Source organism: Nasonia vitripennis, chromosome 1 (genome assembly GCF_009193385.2).
Source record: "Nasonia vitripennis strain AsymCx chromosome 1, Nvit_psr_1.1, whole genome shotgun sequence".
Lineage (NCBI taxonomy): Eukaryota > Metazoa > Arthropoda > Insecta > Hymenoptera > Pteromalidae > Nasonia > Nasonia vitripennis.
Genome location: NC_045757.1, coordinates 26,858,273 through 26,880,421, shown reverse-complemented (window position 1 = coordinate 26,880,421; position 22,149 = coordinate 26,858,273). Strand labels below are relative to the sequence as shown.

Sequence of the window (22,149 nt, the reverse complement as noted above, 5' to 3'; positions counted from 1 at the left end):
TGAGTAACTCATGAATAATCTTAATATTTTGTAATGCAAGCTTACAAACTCATTTCACTTATAACTTGCAGAAAATGCACAACTATCAACTAAGCGAGTCAAATCACCTGAGGGTTTCCTTCTCCAAGAGCAACATCTAACAAGACAGACCAGCCTACGAGCCGCAGCAGTGGTTCCAGCCCTACACCCTCGTTCACTATTGGTATCCCAGTACTGTACACGACTGAAATGTAAATGAACAATGGACCACATCTCGCTTAACTCGATACTGACTCGTGCATATCAAGTACGCGAATCAGTTCAGTTGACAAGAAGCTCCGAGATACATGAGAAAAACTACACAGAAACACACGATTAAAGTTTTTCAAACGAAGTGAGACAGAAGTAACAAAAAAAGCCGATACAAAAGTGAGGCATGAGAACGCCCTAATCAAGATGCCTATAAACAGTCTGATACTTACGTAACATTTTATCGTGTGCATTCGTTTCGTGGGTTTGTTATATACATTTCTGTGTCCGAGGGATGACAAATGGGCTGGAAAACGTGGCCATTGCGAATCATCAAACGACGAACTCTAGGCTTCTATAAGCACACGCAGAAAACGAGGACAAGAATAGAGACACGCATCGTTCCTACCCGCGATATTTTCATCCATTTTAAAGATAGAGTTATGCGAAATAAGCCAGAGTGTCGTTTGCTCTTGTTCTATAAGAAACTCGCTGGATGTTGCACTGATTTTTAAGGCAACCGAAAAATACGGATGAGATAAAAGCATGCTTGCGGAATACGGTTGAAAAAAGTGTTATCTTTTGGAGCGAGACATATGAAACAAGGCGTAAATGTAGCGAGGCGATGCGGAAAGGGGCTTTGACTGACGGTCCTCATTCTTGTACAGAATTTCAACAAACAAAAAAGAAATACAAATCCTAAGATATATATTTTACAAGCGTGACACGCTGGCTGGCCGATGAAATGAGATGCGCATGCAAATGGCTTCTCGATTTTCGCTCGAGGCCGGCAATGGCACTACACTGATGCATAGTAGGAGTTAAGGATTTTTAAAATTAGCTTGATACAGGCATGAAAATAAAAGCGAAATAGAGTCAGGTTAAACTCCTAGGAAGAAACGAGCGCCCGATGATCGCGTGCTAAGTATGAAGACAAATACGATGTAGTAATGAGGATGTAAGAGTTTATCGATTGTTCCAGGTGAATAATCGTCGCGCGCTCGTCACTTCCTCCGATCAGCGCACTGAGCGCTTAACAAGTAAGGAAACTTTAGCCTTTAAGATTAACAATGGAGAAATTAAGATTAATAAAGCCAATGTCACGGGACCCTTTGCAGCTCTCGCGAGGTGCTACTTGCGTGCTTTCTTCGCTGCGTCGTAAAGCGCTCAGGACTTACGATAACTGCGGGTTGTCGGATAATGAGCCGGCAAATTGTCCAAGTGATTTTTCACGCGATGAGATAATTACCAGCGATCGAGCTTGAATGTTTTGGCTTTATTGAGTTTCTATTCTGTGATCATTGAAATTCTGAAGAAAAAATCGCTGAGGGATATGAACAATCATTTTTACTCTCGTTTATGTATCTCAAATTTTTGAGTTAAAGATGTTGCAGTAACATTAATACATACAGTTTCGAATTACAAATATCACAGAAAAGGAACACTCTCTAAAGTAAAATGTTTTCAAGACGACGTTCGTTTTTGTGAGACCTAATTACTGGGGGACACTAGGTCAAAGATAATTGGCGGCATCCTGTTACTGTGTCGTACATACATTCGAGTGTGTTGACATACTCTTTTTTTATAATTTTCAATTTTTTGGTTTTAATGATAAGTATTCTAACACGCACACTAACATAATGACGTACCGAAGTGCGCACACAACAACACTCGAGTCACATGTTACACAACACAGAACGGACTGAAAGATTTTGAGCAAAAGACGACACGTCGAAGCAAAGACAAAGAACTTACAGTTTCTTAGTTTAAGTAGTGGCTTAGAGACACATAGATCTTAACCTAAACGTAAATTCTTAGTAAGTTTAAGAGGGAGGAGGAGGCGTAAACGTTGAACGTTGAACATATCGCACGTTGCAAAGCTTCTACATACGATTATCAATTTTATTATATACTTCCAAAGCCTAGCAAATGGAGCTTAAAAGAAATAGAAACGTCCGTTGATTTCTATTAATCATTCGAATAGTTGTGTAAGATTTTACGCACGTTTTTTAACTTGGAATTGCTAACGCCTGAAGGAAAAGACAGAATTGAAATCGTAAGCAGAGCTTTGCATCAAATCAAGCCCTCAAGGAGTGTACTAAAAATATCGCTAGGCTCTAAAGTATCAATCGTTACTCGCGATTAATATTGCGTGGCTATCTATTGTAGCCGGTACATTATACTTTCGACAAGGCAAGATCTCGCGACGAGAAACTCTCTGATTTGGTCTGAATCGACACGATAAATAAAAGGGATAAAAAAAAACAGAAAAAAAAAATTAACATGAACATTGACGCATCTGTCGGAGTCAATTAAATTCTAACGATACATACAGTAGAATGTGAGGCTGCGTACGAACGTGAATGATAAAGAATGTGCTTCGTTAGTTGAGCGTGTTAAGTATAGAAATGCAAGGAGAGGAAGTTAGTAGGTTTTGCGAGAATTGATGTTTAGAAGAAGAAATAAATAATGTCACAATCAAGCGAGTGCCGGCCCACAGGTGAAAAGTGCACGGCTAAGAAGGGACTAGTTTGTGCCAAAGTAGGCTAGATATTAGACTTCTAGGCAAAAATTTCCTTAAGCTGATCATTGCAAGTCGTCGATCACGCATATTCCGTTAATATAGTTTTTTCCCTTAATTTGAATAGGTCATGTTAGTTTTCGATCAATTTTTTAACATTGACACTTGAGCATTCTCTAGTACAACGATATTGGAAAATGTCGTCTTTTATTAATCGACTACATCATTTTTTAAATCGATGACTTGAAATGTTGGAACGTTGACCAATAAGTAAGGAAAGTAGTGAGTAGCCGGCATGAGCAAAGGGGCCAGTCTTTGCATCTTCAATGATCTGTCTTTCGAATCTCTCTGATAGCGTCGTCTTATCTTTCAAATCTTCTCGAATCATGCAAATATAAAAAGCTACGCGTCGATGAAGACTTTTAGTATTATTTTATTTTACAAAAGTATTTTATTGAGTCATAGGTTTTTATTTTCAAACTACCTCCTTCCTCTTTCTATATAAAGTTTATTTTTCACTTTTTGTAAGTGATGTATCTTTGCCTATAAGTTTCTCTTCTACAACTTTTTGCCTGCTTTATTAGTCTTAGGATAAATGCGTATTATGTACTTTTCTATTAAATTGCCCAGTACTACGATCATTTTGCATTCATTTAATTCCATTGAAGATTTGTGACATGCGAATAGAAAGCGATAGGATATCGCGCGTTTTCTTCTTTTCTTTTTATTTTTTATTTATCGTGAATTATACTGCGTTCTTCTGACCTGCCAAATTTGATGAAATGACAAAAGAATATAATTACCAGGATTATTGCTCTTGCCAGCCTTCCGTTTTTTCAGTGAAGCATCGTTTTTTAAGAAAGGAAATGCACAAATGTTAACTTCCAAATATTTTCACTGTCATTGTAATTAATTTATGATTGCACAATTTAAAAAAGTCCTTTTTAACAATTTTACATGTTAAATTCAATTATTTAAAATATTGTGATATCATAATTTCTTTTCTTAACCAACGTATGCATGTAATGAAGCGGATGGCTTGAGGGACTATCACATGTAGCTGTGTTGAGGGGGGCCGAGGTGAGGGTTGGGTTAGCCAGCGCTCGCTACAAGGTGTCATAATGATTCGGACGCCGCGGTTGAGATATCTTCTAAGCTTGTATTTATCAAAGTCCTGACAACGTAGTGCATACAAATTTTGTTTAAATAACACCTGGACCATATTAAAATGATATTAACATTTAACCGAATAATTTGTCATGAAGAGATGACAAAAGAAGCGGGGTCCGAATCGAGCCACGTAGTAGTAAAAATGCTTAGCCTACAGAGCGTATTATAAATAAATATTAAAGATTAAAACGAGAATATAGAATATATTATTAAAAAAATAATAATAAATAAAGAGTAACAAGACATTCATAAGTGGCAATTTATGCCCGTAAACGTTTATGATACGTATATACATAATCCCTATATATTTGATATATCGCTGGTTTTGCGACAAGGTGTCCAGAAAACAAAAGTACGCAAACGGTTGCATTATGATGTTCTATATTTTATTAAAAAGCAAAAAAGATAAAGAGAGACTATCGCGGTTTATAAATTCCACTCGGTATGTAAAATAATCTTCATTTATACTATTTACTAATGATTTAAATACACACTATCGCATATATCCATCGCATTCAGAATTTTTACAATGTATTTTTTGCGTGGATTCTATTATTAAAAAAAAGATTTTTTTTTAAATATTTACGAATACTTTAATCTTTTCTTATTTGTTTAATTTAAAACGCTCTGGTTTTAATTGCATGCCATCTTTATACAACGTATCTGAAGTAAAAAGAAACTATTAAAAGAAGGAAAATTACGGGTCTGAACCACCAGAGATGAGTAGACAAAGTTTCTAAAACACAGGGTGAAATGATTAGACAAACCACGAAAAACATAACGTTCGAAAAGTGCGTGAAAAGTTGATAAAGCACAAGACGAGCAAAAGCGCGAGAAAGTAGGCGTAAAAATAAGAAGGCTTACACTTCACAAAGAAAATGGGTTGAACACGCTGGTTTCTTAGTTTCCGTTTCACCGATATTCTTGTAGAAGCTCGATCTGTTTGCTTACAAGTACGCGTAATTTTGCTAAAAATGTTGCTTTGATATAATTTTAACCGATTTTTATTGTAGCGTTTTTTTAAATAATTGATCTATAGACGTATGCAATAATACACGAAAAAATACTTTTAACAAAACTGATCGAGTTTTCTCATTTGTAAAACGAATTATTAAACGTAATTTAATGCCTTATATTATGCTATTCAAGCCTATTTATACACAGCAAGAAAGCGCGTGAACAGTCACATTGTTTTTAAGGTTTTTTTTAATCATAACAGAAAAAGAATGCAAAAGTATTAAAGAGCAAGAGGACACCTTCGAAAAGGCCGAACTCCCTCTTAGGTAATAATGAAAAGAAAAAATTACATCGTCGCGGGGTAAGATGATTCAACTAGTTGACATAGACAGTAGGTCAAATCGTAGTGATTGAAACGATGAAAAAAGAGAATAAGCGTTCGTATAAGAAAAATAATAGTATCTTCTAGACTTGTATTAGCTCCTTTTTACACTTTAAAGATGATAAAAAAATAGCAAAATGCTCCAATCACTATATGTACAGTCAAAATGACAATCACTCTCTCTACCGACAACTGACAATGGGAAACCCCCTAGCTGTTTCTAAGCTGCCACGCACGAACTCTGTTCAATTCAGTAAATCATTAACAGTTTTTTTTTGTTTTATCGAATACTTATTTTACTGTTGAATACCGAATCAATCTCTGACAACAATTGTAACTGCGCTCGAAATTCTTTTGAAGTGTGTTTTTTTTGCGTAAATTCTGAGGAGAAGATAATTGCTCCGAGGACTCTAGCAATGTCATGCTTTTCGAAAAGTGAATAAAACAGTGATATATGCGTTGAGTAGATGGAGCAATCGCCTTATCTTCACTGTGAAATCATAATTAAGTATTTTCAAAGGTCTTACAGCGACTCGCATTACGGATGATTGTAACATGGACATATCCAGGCCTTGTTCAGTACAAACAATTTTATATTCTTCGATCGTGCGATTTCCACGCCTTGACACGTCTTGTCACTAATTCTACTTTTCCGTCAATCTTGACTGTTACTTTCTCCTTCTACGTCCCTGTCGCCTTCAATGCCCAATCACTATATCTATCCGAATTTCCAATTTTACGGATTAACCAGCTAAAAAGAGTTATAAGTATTTAAAAAAAAAATAAATAAAAAAATGCGACATCGGTACTGGGCCAGGAATTGCGTTGCAAGTCACAATCAGCTCGACTCCGACAAGATAAATCATTTTTTATGAAAAACGAGAACAATTGTCAGAGCGAGCGTCTTAAACATTAAGCTCCTTATAGTTAGTTGATTAGAGATTAGTCGAACATCCGGAACGAATGAGGAAAAGAATACAGTTGTATGATAACACTGTACGTCGACGATGATGCAAAACTTTGCGGTTACTCGTTTAAGTTTTTTTTTTTATAATAAAAAGGAGTCTGTTGTGTAGGACCTTTGTCAATCGAGCGGAGATGCGAAATGGTTAGTTTAGATTTAGTAAAGCGTATATAGTTTTATGAAAGCGAAAATGAGCGCCAATTTATTACACTCACATAAATCATAGACACGCACACATATACACACACGAAGAAAAGTGAAAAAAAAATGAGTCAGAACTGTACATCGACGTAATTGTTTGATTCTGAGCCATATAAACTTTTCTTACACTCTCAATCATCGTGATATTTTGAGTGTTTGGAAAAGAGTTTATGATTCGTGTTAAGCACACGCACTTCTATGTTTGGTTCTGAGCTCAAAATTGAAAGAGTAAGACAACATAATACGTGTAAGATGCGTAATACATACACACGCGTGCAACTATCGGCAGTCGTTTTCGTCAAAAATTCTATGACGGACTTGACGAACTATCACACAACGACGTCTTTGAGCAATCTCGCTTAAAGACTTCTTCCGTACGATCACTCATTCTTACACTTTCTACAAGATGCCCTGCCCGTTTAATTTCAAAGATTGTATGCGATTCTACTCTAAAATATGACACTTCTTTATCAAGTATTTTTTTAAATATATATTTTACTTTATTAGGAATGTTTCTTAATTAATCGTGCAGCTAGCATCTTCTTCATGAAGCACTGTGCTAATTACTGTTATACACTATTCACTGTAATATCGCTACTATTTTTTTTTATTTCGTTAGTTAAAAATAACGATTCTTATGCTATGATTATTATTACTATTATAAACTTTACTATTACTATATCTAAAACTCTACTTTTTATCTTCATTTTATATTACTTAATAATTGAAAACCTAAATGACCGCCGTTGTTTTCGTAGAAGCAATACATTATTTAATGATTTATTTTTTATATTTACACATGATGGGCTGCTCTTACCTGCATGCACCTCGTTAACTACAATTTTCTGTGTTTTTTTTCGTTTATAAGCATTGCATAGAAAGATAGAGTTGTAGGGAACTGCATTGTGTAAGTCCAGTTTAAGATAGCGTTTAGCTTTATGCGTGTGCCTCCATCGACGAAAGGCTAAAAATATTTTACTTTTATACACTATCACCACAAACCCCTGTCTCGCTATGTTTCGCCAGTAGTTTTTATATTTGTTATTGTACTCTCAAAAACCTATGTAAGCGTTTTTAATTTTTAATTCGTCTACTTACTACTGTCTACTTTATCACTACTACTACTATACTATTACTACTATAACTTCTGAACTATTGTAGTTGCGTCTACCCTATCTACGATCTATGCTACTTAGATTATCTATCACTATACTACTTCTACTATGCTATCAGTTTTGATTTTTCTTCTTTCTTCAAATCGCTACATTTACTGTTCAACTCCTATAACTATAATACTACTATTATTACTACTACTACTATCGCATTATTACTGTATTTAGTGTTACACGTAATTAACGTCCAATCTCTAAGAACTACTTTATTATTTAACACTCTTTAAATTCGCCAATTTTTTGAATTGATAATACGCTGGTACGAATGCGTGCTATCGCATTTTTATTTGAATTTCTTATAAAATACTTTTTTGTTTTTTCCACTTCTGTCTCTTAAATTGTCGTCAGATAAGTACTTGCAACATATGAGCAGACGAAATATATATATCCAATGTAATAAACCTACCCTGATTTTTTTTTGTTCTTTTTTACACCCTCTACTTTTCACACTCTGTATACGTATTCTATTTTTAATGTGTGATTTTTTCCAGGAGTTTCCCTGTGTTTCTCCTCCTGCGTTTTCCCTTCAAATTTCCTAAATGCTAAAGTTTCATTGATGTAAAAGCAGTTTATTTATTACACTATACTCATGCGCACAACAATTTTCATCAAAGAAACATTAGTATTATAAAAAAAAAACTTTTACAGTGATCTTCTAAATTTCAGCTTATATATATCCATCGACTCTCTTTACTTCACCTTCGTTTTCACACGCCAGAATCGTATATATAACTACATCGGAAAGTCAAGGGGATTCATCAAACGATCAAAAGGATTGCTGTTATCGGCACATGTTAATTGAACAGAAACGTACAATTTCTTTAAACAACGCGTGAATGATAATAAAAGATATAGCTATCGGTCTCTAACCGACTAACTAATCGAGCCTGCATGAAAAATTTTACGACTCATGAAGTTTATAATGTTGACAAAATTCGCACAATTCAAAGTGATATTTAAGTGCGCTAATTTTATTCAGCATTTTTGCTCTGTGCACTTAAACTTTGTTCTAAACAAAAAAGAAGTACGCGTCAGTTGGTTAGATGGAATCTTGATTCTCGTACAATTATTTTAAACTTATTAACGACTACATAATATATACGATAAATTATTTAAACTATGTAAACGAATGTGATATCGTTATTTTAAGAATGCATACGAAAACAAATATTATATAATTGAGCAAAAACGAGAAAAAACAAAGAAAACAGATTTTAATGCTTTTAATATTAATTCTGTGCGAGATTCAAGAGAAAACGATGATTTCTCTCACGCACAACAAAAGTTCGCCCGGAACAATCGTTAGTAATTGTGCCTAGATGTTTTTCCAAACAATCGTATTCTATGGGATCAACGTCGCTTTTCCTCCTCGCGGAAGTGATACAAAAAAGAGATGATAAATCGATACGATACGAGAAAAAATATATGGGGGGAGCAGAGACAAATTTTAAAGAGAAAATAAAAACGAAAAAAAGACGGGAGTTCGAGCAGTGTTTTGTGGTTCGTATACCGAACTATACACAATTTTCCTTCCGTAATGCTCACATGTCTTCGGAAATCGCGCGGACTATCGTTTTTTATATTTATTTCGGCAATCATCATATCTACACAGTGTCTATTTACTATTACTATTTACTACCATCACTGCTACTATTACTATACTTTACCATACTACTGTACTATACACTCACGCTCTGCAAAGAAATTTTCATATCTGCATTTATGGAAAGAAAAAAATAAGAGAATGTACGGGCAAGCAAAGGCAACAAAGAATTACGAATCAAGTATCTTGTACCCTATAACGAATTTCGTGTACCTATGTAGAGCACTATATCTGTCTGTACTATAGTATATGTTCTATACACTAACACACACACACACACATATATATATATATATATATATATAAAGATACCTTATCTATACTATGTAATTATCACTATATATTTTGCTACGTTATTTTTTCAACTTCAAATTCTGTCGCAAGTCGATTACTCGAAGTCGAATCGAGGATGCTTCGATTCACGTCGAGCGACGATGTGCGACTGAAGAACTTAACTGATTTTTCCAAGTCTTCGAATGTTTTTTCAACGAATATAAAACAGAAAATTACGAAAAGATAATGGGCGTTACGAGGACGCTCGAATGTGAAAAAGAATATCACATTTGTCATGGCCTATCTATATCTATACTAGTATATATATAAATATATGAATTGTTTAAAAATTGAAGTGGAATGTTTCAGTATAGAAAAAAAAACGATCGGGACGTATCAACTCGACAGGATTACGCGTCGTAAATAATTTACGTCCTTAATATTTTCTTGTAAGCTTCTTTTAATTGTTTTAAAGAGAAATTCAACTTCGCAGGCATTCCGCAGAAGAAATAATATGTTTCGAAGCAACTTTTTTAAATGCTTTTTCATGTTACAATGTATATTTTAAAATGAATAATAAGAAAACTATACTTGTGTTTTAAGAAAAAAAACGTACGTCTTATTGATTTTACTTTTGTTATATTTGTTCGAAAGATTTTTTACATCATATTCAATAGTTTACCTCTTCGTATATATATATATTCAAGCTCGAAAAGTGACTCTTTAGCAGCGCCGTGTTTGCAGCCTATATATGAATTTCAAATTACCTGCTGTATACGACGGAAGTCAAACATCGAAGCAAAAGTGCTCTCTACTCTCGTTTCCTCGCCTAAGAATTACGACTTCTCTATTGCATGACCAGCTGTCGTCTATATTATCTTCTCTCATTCTCTCTCTCTCTCTCTCTCTCTCTCTCTCTCTCTCTTGCATACATTATAAATAATACACCCAAAAGAAGTCACGTCGAGTCCTGAAAGAGAATATTTTTTCATGCACTGCTCATACATACATTATATACGACTAAGACTTGTGATTCACGAAATATCTTTCGTACGACAATCAATTTTCGACTCATGATTATTTAGCTCTCTACAGTAGGGCGCATGAAATGTTCTACTAGACGAGGCTCTCTTTCCAGTGTACAGTATACATGTGTGAATCAAATTGACCTGCGACATGAAAGCAAAAAATTACACACACAGATGACACACAATCGCACACATGCGCGCTCAAAAGCAAAAAAGAGGAGAGGCGATATCATTATACACTTATAGACGTCGTAAAAGTATTTTATAATTTTAAGGACTTTTTTTATTGTATTGATCTTAGGCGACGTATAAACGCGGTATCTCTAAGATAATGCCCAATCGAGACAAAGGTCGAAAAAGAAAATGAGAGAATCTTGTTTAATAAGCATTTTGAAACTTATATTGTGTAGGATGTAACTGTAATATGAAAAAAGCAAGCGATCGATCACAATCGCGTCTTGCGTAATTATGTCTGTCCGTGGACGGAGAGAAATCATTCCAATGTGTGCTCGTAAGAAAAGTCAAGAACTTCCAAGATTTTATTTGTTTCGACGATTTATTTTTTAGTAAAAAATTAAATGCATTTTTTTAAGAAAATTGTTTTGTTTTCGTTTTTGTTACACTTGTGTTCTTATGTTCTTATACAAGACTCCGAAGAATCATCCTTCCACAAACCATTGTTTATACTATTTTTCGTTTGTTCTGTTGTAAACGTCCGGAATTTGTTTTTTTTCTGTACACATTAGTATTGCAAGGCGAGAAAAAAAATCGAATTTTTAAATAGGAAAGATCTGCGACTACTAAGTATATATTTTTTAATAAAAACACGGTGAATCGTCGAGAAAACGTACAGTTAGTTTTAATCTAGAAATTACGAATTTAATAGCCAATAAGCTCGTTATTTATAAAATAGTTGTTCCTCGGATAATAAAGTCTGCTCGGATAGATATTCTTCTCATGCGGATCGACCATATACTTTTCTATTATCAGGTATATGTATACATTCAAATTTGATTTTATAAAATCTTCTATATTGATGTATATAAATTCAACAAACTATACTGAAACTCATAAAACTTTTGATTGATATTATTTATTACGTACAGTTTTTACAAGCAAAATTTTGAAAGTAACATTTTCTACACAGCAAATCCTGAAGTATTCTAGTAACTTTCGTATCTCACGGAAATTAAAAGACACTATAATTGATTAACGACTTTCAGTCTATGATAAAATCTGAACTGAATAAAAATATACCTATATATATTCACTACTAGCTGTAAATTTCGGCGTATGATAAAAATATCGTTGTTAAAACTTCACTAAAAGGAATGAGAGACAAAGAAAAAAATTATACATATATAATAAAACTACGTTACATAGATTCCTCTTAATGCCGAGCCCAAAACCAATCGAGTGTCTCGTCGCGATTATAAAACAATATAATTAATAAAATAACGGAAAATAAAACAAAATATAAAATCTATAGATAGCGAGAACCGTTGTCGAATTTTAGGTCCAGAGCTTTTCCCGCCTTCTTCGAGTTTATCTTTTGTCAAGAGGAGATGCAAATTCGAAAAAAAGCGCGAAAGAAGAGAACGGCGATAAATCAGAGGTATTAGTAGATATGCGCATCGAGAAGATTACAAGGTTGATGATGATGAGATTATGCTAATGCGTGCAAGTGATCGAATGAGAGAAAACAGAAAGTCTTATGTAGTTATAAATACAACAAGAAATATATTATATGTATAATAATCATAATGAATACAATCGAGAGAGAAATACTGATGATGGATGAGATGAGAGAGAAGAGATTTTTTCGAGGTACCTACTACGTTATAAATGAAGCGGGAGTTAAAGAGGAGAAACCGTTTAGGGGTATAGAGTCAATTGCGAATCAATATTACGTAAACTATTAATTAAAGCAGATGTATATCACTGTAAACCGAGAATATCAATTATTCGCAGCAGTGATGTTTCGACGACGAGTACCGCACTGGTGAGATAAGCGTTTAACGCAAGCTATTAGCTCTGTTTCCGGTGACATCAGTCGTATAGAGTGAATTGTTTGTGAGGTATGCAGGGATGTCCATTGGGACTTTAAGAAGTCTGCCTTTTATCAGGTACGATGATATGTCAGCCGCAAAAAGTTTTTATTTTTATTCATATATTTATTGTTGTTGATTTTATACGGTTAACGGTTAAAATTATATACACTCGAATATATTGGAATTTATTATTTAACCGCTAACGCAAATATTTTTAACAAAACCAATCACCGATTGATACTTACTTTTGGTAAACCAAAAAAAGTTAACGAGTTAGTTTTATCTATTTTCATATCACTTTTGCAAATTCTGATTTAAGCATATTCAGCTGTTTCGTCATTTGAAAATACAATATTGCCCTAAGTCCTTCTGTTTTTAGACATTAGATGAAAAATATAGAATTTAAATAAACAAAAATTCAATCACGCGTGGTTTACAAGAAAATTGTAACGATCAATTATTAGTAAAAAAAAGATAATAAAAGGAGGAGAGCATGCTCGTTTTACACGGTTTTCAAGAAAAGTGTGAAGAATTTCATAGTTTATCAAAAATTATTAAATGCGATTCGTTATATCAATCTATCGTTTACTATTCGCCGTCGTATAGTCTAAATTTAATAAATATTTGCACGTACGACTTCTTATTTATAAGTACAATCATTGCATGCTCATTCAATACAAGACCGTAATCAGATATTGAAATTAGTGTTGAGTAGATGAATATCCTGAAGCTAAAAAAATTGAAAGACACTTCTATTAATGAATATTTGTTAAATTTAGAAAATAACATGGGCCTAAAAATGCATCCAGAAAAAAGATTCACTCTTTTTTTTGAAGATGGTAACTGGATAAGTTGTCAACTAGACGGAGAAACGATGTCGCGAACGCGGCACACAGTACGAGTAAGGAAAGTAATATGTACGGTATCGTTGCGGACATATTAAAAATATCATTAAAATTATTATTGGAGCAAGGCGTCGACGTTATCCATTACGTTAGAACGAATATATTATATATAAATATATAAATAAATATAAAAAAAATTATGAGCAGCATAAAAAAAATACATATTATATTTAGATTTATATGAGCATAAATAAATGTACAAGAGTGAAGATATGAACGGCGATGACAGAGGGAAGTAAGAAAAAGTGAACGGAGGAGAAGAGAGGGTTGTGTATAGACACGAGAAATGGCGACTGTAAAAACAAAATACAAGTGACGACACGCGGAGAGTGTCGATCGGCCGCGTGCGCGTAGGATTATTATCGATCACTAGCGTTACACATTGTCATTAAATAATTATATACTACAAATTGCGATAACGATTACGTCGCTAACGTTATGATTGTCGTGTATAGATAAAGAAATAAAAACTTAGCAGCTCGTCGAGACTTCAGTATTATATATACATACATAAAACGCCGAAACGAGGGAACGGTGATATATTATATAATTATAGTCTCTTATCTAACGTACGAGGCTCCGATTTTTCTTTCGTATATCTTTTTACTTGTTCGTATATTGTCCTAGCATTAATCGTCAAAGTTCGAATCGTTTCATGACAAATAACCTACAGGTTCTTGTGATAAGCTCAAATTGTGAATATTTTGTACAATGAATTGCGGAAAAATAATTCTAATTTTGCTTTTTGTACATTGACAATATTTTTTAACGAAGAACTTCTAGGCCTCAAGTAAGCGATTGTGTCGTGTACGTTGTTTCGAATATTATCATTCCTTCTGCTGTTCAACGAGATTCAGCCTAAAAGAGGGCGGTTTTATTGTTTAGAGCGCATGGCAAATAAATAAAAAAAAATATATAATACTGGATTAAATCGTGACGTAGAATCATTGATGCATAGAGACGTATGGGAATGTAATATGTAGAATTTAATGGAATAACGGAATGTCCTAGAGCGAAAAATTACTCAGATGAACGGCCAATAAATTATTTGCTGTCCATACAGAAAAATAAGAAGAAATGTGTTCTCTCAAAATAATACAGAATGAGTTATGAATTATTTATTTTTTGTTACTTTAAAATGAAAATTGTTGAAGAAATTTAATATTTTCTTATTTGCTTCATAGAAATACAAGTAGTTTAGTGAAGTTGGTAATGGCAAATAGCCATTTAAAGGAATCAAGAAAGTCAATTAATTACTACAGTTATTAATTATAAGGAATATGTTTTTATTGTTTTATCGCTATCCAATATCTGTAAAATGTGTTGCATCCATTTCTTAAATGACAAATTTTACTCTGATTTTGATTGAAGTCTCTAAAGAAATGTCTCATGCAAATTTCAATTTGAGATCATAGAATTTTTCGAAAATTCTTGTTTTGATTCTGAATATATACATACCACCCTTTGTTCATAGTACGTTATTACCTTTGAATAATTCACTTTTGAATAATTTTATCCTCTATGTTAAAAAATAGAAAGTAACAACTCCATTATTTTTTTTTAAAGATGTGAGTAGTTGAAAATAATGAAGACTAAGTTTTAATCAATAAAGTATTAACTGCGCAATAAATGCGAAGGTATAAAGATATAGAATATAATAAAGAACCTATATAAAATGTAAGTTCAGAGACTAACCAGAGGGTACCTAAAAATTTACTCCTGATATTGTGTAATCTTAAACTACATTTAGTAAGTAAATCTTGGAAAAGTCGATCATCGACCCTTCCAAGATATCAGCATAGAAGTCTAGGAAATTGCTATCGCGCGCTAATTATTGGCAACGATAAATTAGCAGTGTAGTTATTACATTTTTACTCTTGCATTATCTTTTAATTTTTTACATTTGTTTAACGATCAGAAGTACTTTTCAATAATTATTGTCATAATTATTGCATATATATATATTTTTTCATGTGAACCTGTCTACACCTAATGACAATTTTTATTATTGTTCTATAAAGATGCATCGTTATTTTTTAATGAAGAATAAAACCTCTTGACAAATGTATTTCTTAGATTACTAATCTCTGCAAATTTTATTTTGTTTAAATACCTTTATGTTTTTGCAATGTTTGTCATCATTAATAGTGCCTAATAATAATATGAATTGAATTTAAAAAAGTTTGAGGTATACTGTTTTTGTAAGAGTAATAAATTTACTGTGTTATTATTATAAATATCACCTAATTTATACAGGCTCTTTCTATAACATATAGTACAGACTGAGAGTCTTAGAGAACTGTAGTATAAGTAGCTATGTAAGTACGCACCATCTATCTTCACCGATCAGAGATACGTACCGTTTGAGCGATAGTATACAGAAAGCGCCAGTTCAATTTATTTACGTTGGAATGACAACAATTGAAAATAAAAATAGTCAGTTGCATATTGATATTCGGTAAGATCGGGAGTTCCATTTCAGAGTAATACCTGAAAACATAACAAAATATAAGAAAATATACTCTGCTTTGTTGTAATATTTTCTCAATCCTTAATCGGGTGCGGAAACATACTGCCAATTAAAAAACGAATAAAATTATTACCATGTATAATGTCATTTTTTAGAGTAGAATGGGATCCGATTTTCATGTGTGTTAGACATGATTAAATCTTGTCAATACCATTGATTTACGCAAGTTATGCCTGCAAAAATATCAACTGCTGATCAACTTCCTACATCCGGTTATTATTCTTATAAATAAAAAGGTAAGTAGTTTAATAAAATTAAATATATATATGAGTTTGAAATTATTGAAAAATTGGACAATTTATTTATTTATGGTTTTTAGTAACAAGTATTGTTTTATATAGTTGTAAGATTTTCATGATCTTTAATCATAATGCCCATTTCGGAGAAAAGAAAATATTTCATTACGTTCTTCACAATTATTATAATATTTTTATCACACCTTTTATTGGCACATATAACTTTTGTGTTTAAAAATTACAAATAGATGTATTGGAAAGCCCAATTTTTGACCATAGGAGTCGAAACCTTTTGCATGACACCAGGCACAAACGGGACGAACTCTATGGGTTTTGTAATTAAAAGACGGAGATCTGCTTTCAATTGATCCATCTTCATGACTTTCAAACCGGTCTCACATTTCAGAGTAATACCTGAAAACAGAAGAACAAAGTAAACGCAATAACTAACACATAAGATGATTGCCATATTTAATTTTGAATTATAATATAAGGTTATTTTAATTTGAAAATTACTTCAAGAAAAAAAAACAGATTGCGTTAAAAAGTAGCATTTTATTTTCCTACATAGTAACATTACAATCTAATAAATAAATTGCATGATTTTTTGATTTACTCGCAGGTATTACGTTAATATTACGTGTGAGATGCAAAGTACGATAACATAATGTTACATTTATAATGACAGTCTTGCGAGCCTTAATAGCTAATCCGTTATAACTACGGGTTTTATAGATAATTATAGAGATCTTATTGCCATTCCTTTAAAAGCATTATTCGATTCTCTGTTCACAAATAAACGTAGTGAAAAGCTGCACTTCCGAGAAATTGGGGATAAAGCGAGGGTAGAACGTTCGTCGGCGAAATGTGAGAAATTTCGATTGGCGTTGAATAATGTCCAGCCTTTAGCTTCGTTTGCTCGAATTCGTTCAACGTCGGCAATCTAGTGTCCATCACCCTCAGACTCGTATATGCTGGGGTAATGCCTGAAAAGAAATGCATAGCATTTGAGTTATCCATTAACCTCAGAATCTGCATCGCTGCATTCTAAATCAAAAAGGTATAATCCTACATGCGAAGTAAACTTGCGAAAGGTAAGTATTTATTAACGATCTCGGCTTCCTCAATGAGCGAAAAGTAACACCATCGAAAAAATCGAGCAACACCGACCATAGAAAAAAACAAGTTAAAAATCGCACGAGGAAAATCCCCTTTGAGTACACCGAAACTGCATTATCCTTCTCGGCAAAAGCAACGGCACATTCGTCTTCACCTGCGACTGGTTGCCCACACGTACACCTTTAGAAAGGAACGATCCGCGGCGGGCGGGATCCTGATGGCGATAAATCGACACCCGCGGCCTTCAGCCCCGGAAGCGCCGGGCCGACCTCTGCACGCGATTCGGCGACACGACTGACGTAAATTATGCGGAATCGGTTTGATTACGCGCCGCTTCAGTGGATTGCGGCGAGACGTCGAATGCGGAAGCTCAGAGACTTTGCCAGTTGACGAGTGGGTGGATGGCATATACCCGTAATTCGGTAATTACATCAGATTAAACGTTATGAACGTTTTTTGTCTGACAGGTGGTTTCGATTAAACGTGTTTTAATTTTTAAATCAGCAGACCATTTCGTATGTTAAGTGACAGCAAGATAAAACTCGCTGCTACTCTTTTTTAATGATTAACATAGTATGGCTTCTAGAACACGTTCAACAGTTGAATGGAGCACGAGTTATAAATGCTCGGCCTTGACGCTGGTAAAGAAAACAATGGATGGGGTGGCTATGTTTGAGCATAAAATCGCGATGGGGATAACGAGCCGGTAACTTCGTACGATTTTCAAGGTCGCGTTCGCCGGTTGCATTATACTGTCTTCAAGACACAGTGGAGTCTTTCTAAAAAGATTGGTCGGTGTTATTTATACGCTGCTATGCACGTGATCGCGGCGAAAAGTTTTATGGCTGTAAATGCTTTGTGCGTGGCTGTGCGAAATAATTAAGACGTATTTCTGGCTTGTGTCGAAGATAACATTATTATTATTATTCTGTTATGGGCCGCGATGGATAATTGAAATTCTTCAAGGAAAGTGAATTAAAGTCCGAGAACATAGCTCATGAGATTAAAAATGTTTAGTTATAATTAATGTCTTGGAGGAATGTTGAAAATTGGTTCATAACTTACCGACCGGACTTTTAAATTCTAAAGAATATCGATAAGCAGATTCTGCAGATAGACGCGAACGATCGTGATATTTCAAAAAGTGGTTTTTATCAACATCATCGTGTTTCTATAAGATGTGTCAAAAAGCTATTATACAATACTAATGTTCATCAACGCGTCGTTTACCTGAAAAATACAATATCGCACTGATGTGAAAAGTTGTGCAGTGATAGCGTTACGTAAATACATAGAAAATAAAATGATTAATACTTACATTCAATATCACAACTTAATTTATTTGTATGAAATTGACACAAACCACTTTTTAATACAGAACTCGAAAGTAGAAACATGTTATACTTAATGCTTAATGTGTCTATTATACGCGTTATTCAAGAAAATATTAATTCGGTGAGCATTGTATTGATAATATTTGGACAACGAATATAGCTCGATTCTAAATACGCAGGCAGTTAAAGCACAAGCAGCCCAAGACGGGCTTGGCAAGTTAGTTTTGGCATCGGTGACATAGTACGCCTTTATCTAGATTCGGCAAGCAGATTACGGCATAAGTGCTATATTGCAATCCGCGTATGTTTGTGCAGCGTTAGGCTGGCGCAGGACTGATATAAGAATGTACGGTGTACGATCGCTTTTACATCATGCGTGAATTTAATTTATAGACAGTCAAACCCGTACCTTTCGTTATTCTACCGCAATGATGTGCCGAATATTCGACTTATTTAACTCTTAACTGGCGATTCATTCGAACGCGAACTTTTATTGATAAAACAATGTCTCACCTGATCCAATTTTCGCGTTCTCGGCAGTTTCAGTCAGCTCGACAGGTTTGCGCATCTCCTCAGCACTCTCCTGTGTAAAAATTGCATTCTTCAACTGCGACATTCGATATTTTAAATCATCAAATAAAACAGAACTCAAAAAACGCACCATCTTCTTTGCCTCAGCCTCGGCGATTTTGGGCTGTGCTTCGATCCTCCTCGCGGTAGCGTCCATATCCACGGGCTTCTCGGCTGTCTTCGGAGCAGGAATCTCCAGCTTGTTCTCACTGAGGGGCAGAGTCACCGTGGCTCCTGGGTGACCCCTGAGCAGCTGCTCCAATAGCTGGGGGTTCAAGTCAGACTCGGCAGCGAGTCTTGCGGCGTTCTCGTACGCGCGGAAGTGATCCTCGCGAGCCGCCTTCACCTCGGGGGTGTATTGGACCGGTTCAGGCAGCATAGAAGGGCTTGCTGGCATCTCCTCGGCGTTCGTTCGGGGCATGAGTTCGGGCTTGGCTTCCGTCTTCGGCATCTCCTCCTTCATCATCTCTTTTCGTGGCATGTCGATCGACTCCTTTTCCATGGATGTCTTTGGCTCTGGCATGACTTTTCTCTCTGCGGTGAAAAATTTCGTGACACTTATTAATCTTTTTTAGTAAAAACTATTCCAATTGTAAGCACCAGAACTCACCCTCGGGCATCTCGGCAATTTTGCTCACGATCATCGGTGCGTCGGCCTTCTTCTCCATCATCATGGGCTCCTCAGCCTTCGTAGCCTCTACCACAGGCATGCTTTCGTCCATCTTCTCGTCGTCCATCCTGGACTTGCCCTCGCGCATCTCGGCTTCGCTGAGAAGCTTCAGGTGTCTGTCTCTTGCCTCCCGGACCTCGGGTGTCTCGATGACGGGCAGTGGAGCTTCTGGTAGATTCGTCGCCCTGATAAGGAAGCCCAAGTCTTTGCCAGCCTCGTATTCAGCCGTCTGGATGAGGCCTTGGTTGTCGATGTAGCTGTAGGCACCGCGAGTCACACCGTCCGATGCTCGGTACTCGGAGCGAGCCGACATCGGGATGCTGTAGCCGAAACTGTACTGGCCGATGCTGTCCTGGTAGCTCAGGAATAGCGGAGGTTTCGCCTGGCTGCCTGCTAGCAGGCAGAACCATAGCGGGATCTGGAATTTATAGGGGTCAAGTGTTAATTTGTTCGGGAATTTTCGTTTTATTCACTCTTCTTGATTAACGTAAGGAACAGACATGATTTTTAAAACCTTTTTTAAAATAAAGTTAAGAATAAATCTTACACAAAAGTACAAAAGTTACGATTTTTACTGCAATATTTCTTAAGTAATATGGTTTTGAAAATTTGGTTTGCTAATGATAAGTTTAAACGATTGAGAGCTCACGTAATCAATATGGTGCCGCGAAGGATGAAAATATATATAGATGAATAAACGCATGTAAATGTTAATACATAAAATAACCTTATTGTTTTCTCAAAAATCATAATAGAGTTGAGAGATACATATATAAGTATTTATATGTATATAGCAAAACCATGTCTGTTCCCTATTGATCAGAAATAATACACAATTTAACAGGCGGGCGTATCAAAAATTTAAAATAAATTTTTTTTGGTTCAAATAAGATTAATAAAACCACTCGAAATTTCAATTCGTATCGATTCTTGTCACAAATAGCCATAGTAGCAAATGAATGCACTCTTGTACGATCCTTGAACTTTAAGCATAAGCTACCTTAAAAAATTCTACTTTTAACACTCCTATAACTTTCACTACAGCGATCGATGCACAACTTCTCATGAATCACCAAACATGCACTGGTCTTCCATCAATAAAATATTCAAGAACCACAAAAACAACAGCAAATCCTCGGTATCTCGAACGCAAAGAAATAGAGCAGCAGCAATCGCGATACTCACAATAGCGATCATCTTCATCCTCTGTGTCTCTGAAACAGCTCGATAAGCGAGGTCCAAGACTCGAGTATCATAAAGAGTGGTGGCTGCGATCACTTTATATACGCCACCCTACTCAGGCTTCTCGATCCTCCGCGAGAGCTTTTTCCTCCCTAGCGCTTTATGGTTGGGACGCCTATACACAAGACACGCCACCGCCGCAAGGAACAGGTTGTTTATACCTCAGTGCGCACGCCCGGCGCGTGTATGCAGGCGCTCAAGGACGGCCATCCGGGTAAACCGGACTATGGGTTCGTGCATGCGTTGTTTTTTCAGCTGGCACACGATGAGCGCTCCGAAGGCCTCTTCCCTCTCCCCGAGGACTCCGGCGATTTTTTTCCACGGGGCGCATTGCGTTTTCACTGCCGCTTGTTTCAGTGCAGTGCTCGAGAGGGCAATCAGAGCATTATGCCTGCGGATGCGCGTTCGAACGGCTGTGTAATGGTCGATGGTAAATATAGAATGCTGTATTTGTATGATGATGACCAAGGCGAAACAGAGGATGGCAATGGGAGGAGGAAGCAATGGTATACGAGCGGGTTTTGAATGTTGGATTTTATAAATACGTCTAAAGAGCAACAAACTTTTATTGGTCTATTTATAGCCTGTTGCAATAAGCAGCTACATTTGACTTTATGCTAATCGAGACGATCACATTTTTGCCATGTTTGTTGGGTCTTGACTTGATTCTGAAACTAACGATGTAAATTGTCAAAACAAACTCATTGATCTATCTGCCGAAAAATTCATTAAAAATATCATGTTATAAGATGTATCTATAACCCAAAATTACCTCAAAAAGAGATTTACTAGATCAGTGAACAGCGACTTTTTTGTGAAGCCCTTTAAAAAGTTTTCATAAATTTCGTAATTTTATACTCATTAAAATATATCCCTGGTAGATAATTAACGGTTCAAATTTGCTAAGACCTTTAGACTTAGCTAACTGTTTTTACGGTTGCCAAGCTAAAATTAAAACAAAAAGTGGCTTAGAAACCGCTAAGTTTTCAACAT

The 22,149-nt window shown here is 35.2% G+C and overlaps 2 protein-coding genes across 19 annotated transcripts in view; one reads left to right on the top strand and one right to left on the bottom strand.

The window, feature by feature from the left end:
- Nucleotides 1–14,357, top strand: part of LOC100119465 (polypyrimidine tract-binding protein 1) — a 455,850-nt gene extending 441,493 nt beyond the window's left edge. For all 18 annotated transcript variants that reach the window (XM_016988895.3, XM_031921112.2, XM_032595739.1 and 15 more), the window contains one exon: nt 72–14,357. In XM_016988895.3, coding sequence (XP_016844384.1) covers nt 72–140 — 69 coding nt within the window. In that variant the 3' untranslated portion in view covers nt 141–14,357. The remainder of the gene's footprint in view (nt 1–71) is intronic.
- Nucleotides 14,358–16,459: 2,102 nt separating this feature from the next.
- On the bottom strand, nt 16,460–21,111 carry LOC100118747. The gene is made up of 7 exons (XM_008214694.2): nt 21,100–21,111; nt 19,855–20,332; nt 19,336–19,778; nt 19,188–19,257; nt 17,015–17,207; nt 16,862–16,941; nt 16,460–16,635 (listed from the first exon to the last, which is right to left on the bottom strand). The coding sequence occupies exons 1-7, from the start codon at nt 21,109–21,111 to the stop codon at nt 16,460–16,462; spliced, it is 1,452 nt and encodes a 483-aa protein (XP_008212916.2).
- Nucleotides 21,112–22,149: the final 1,038 nt, after the last annotated feature.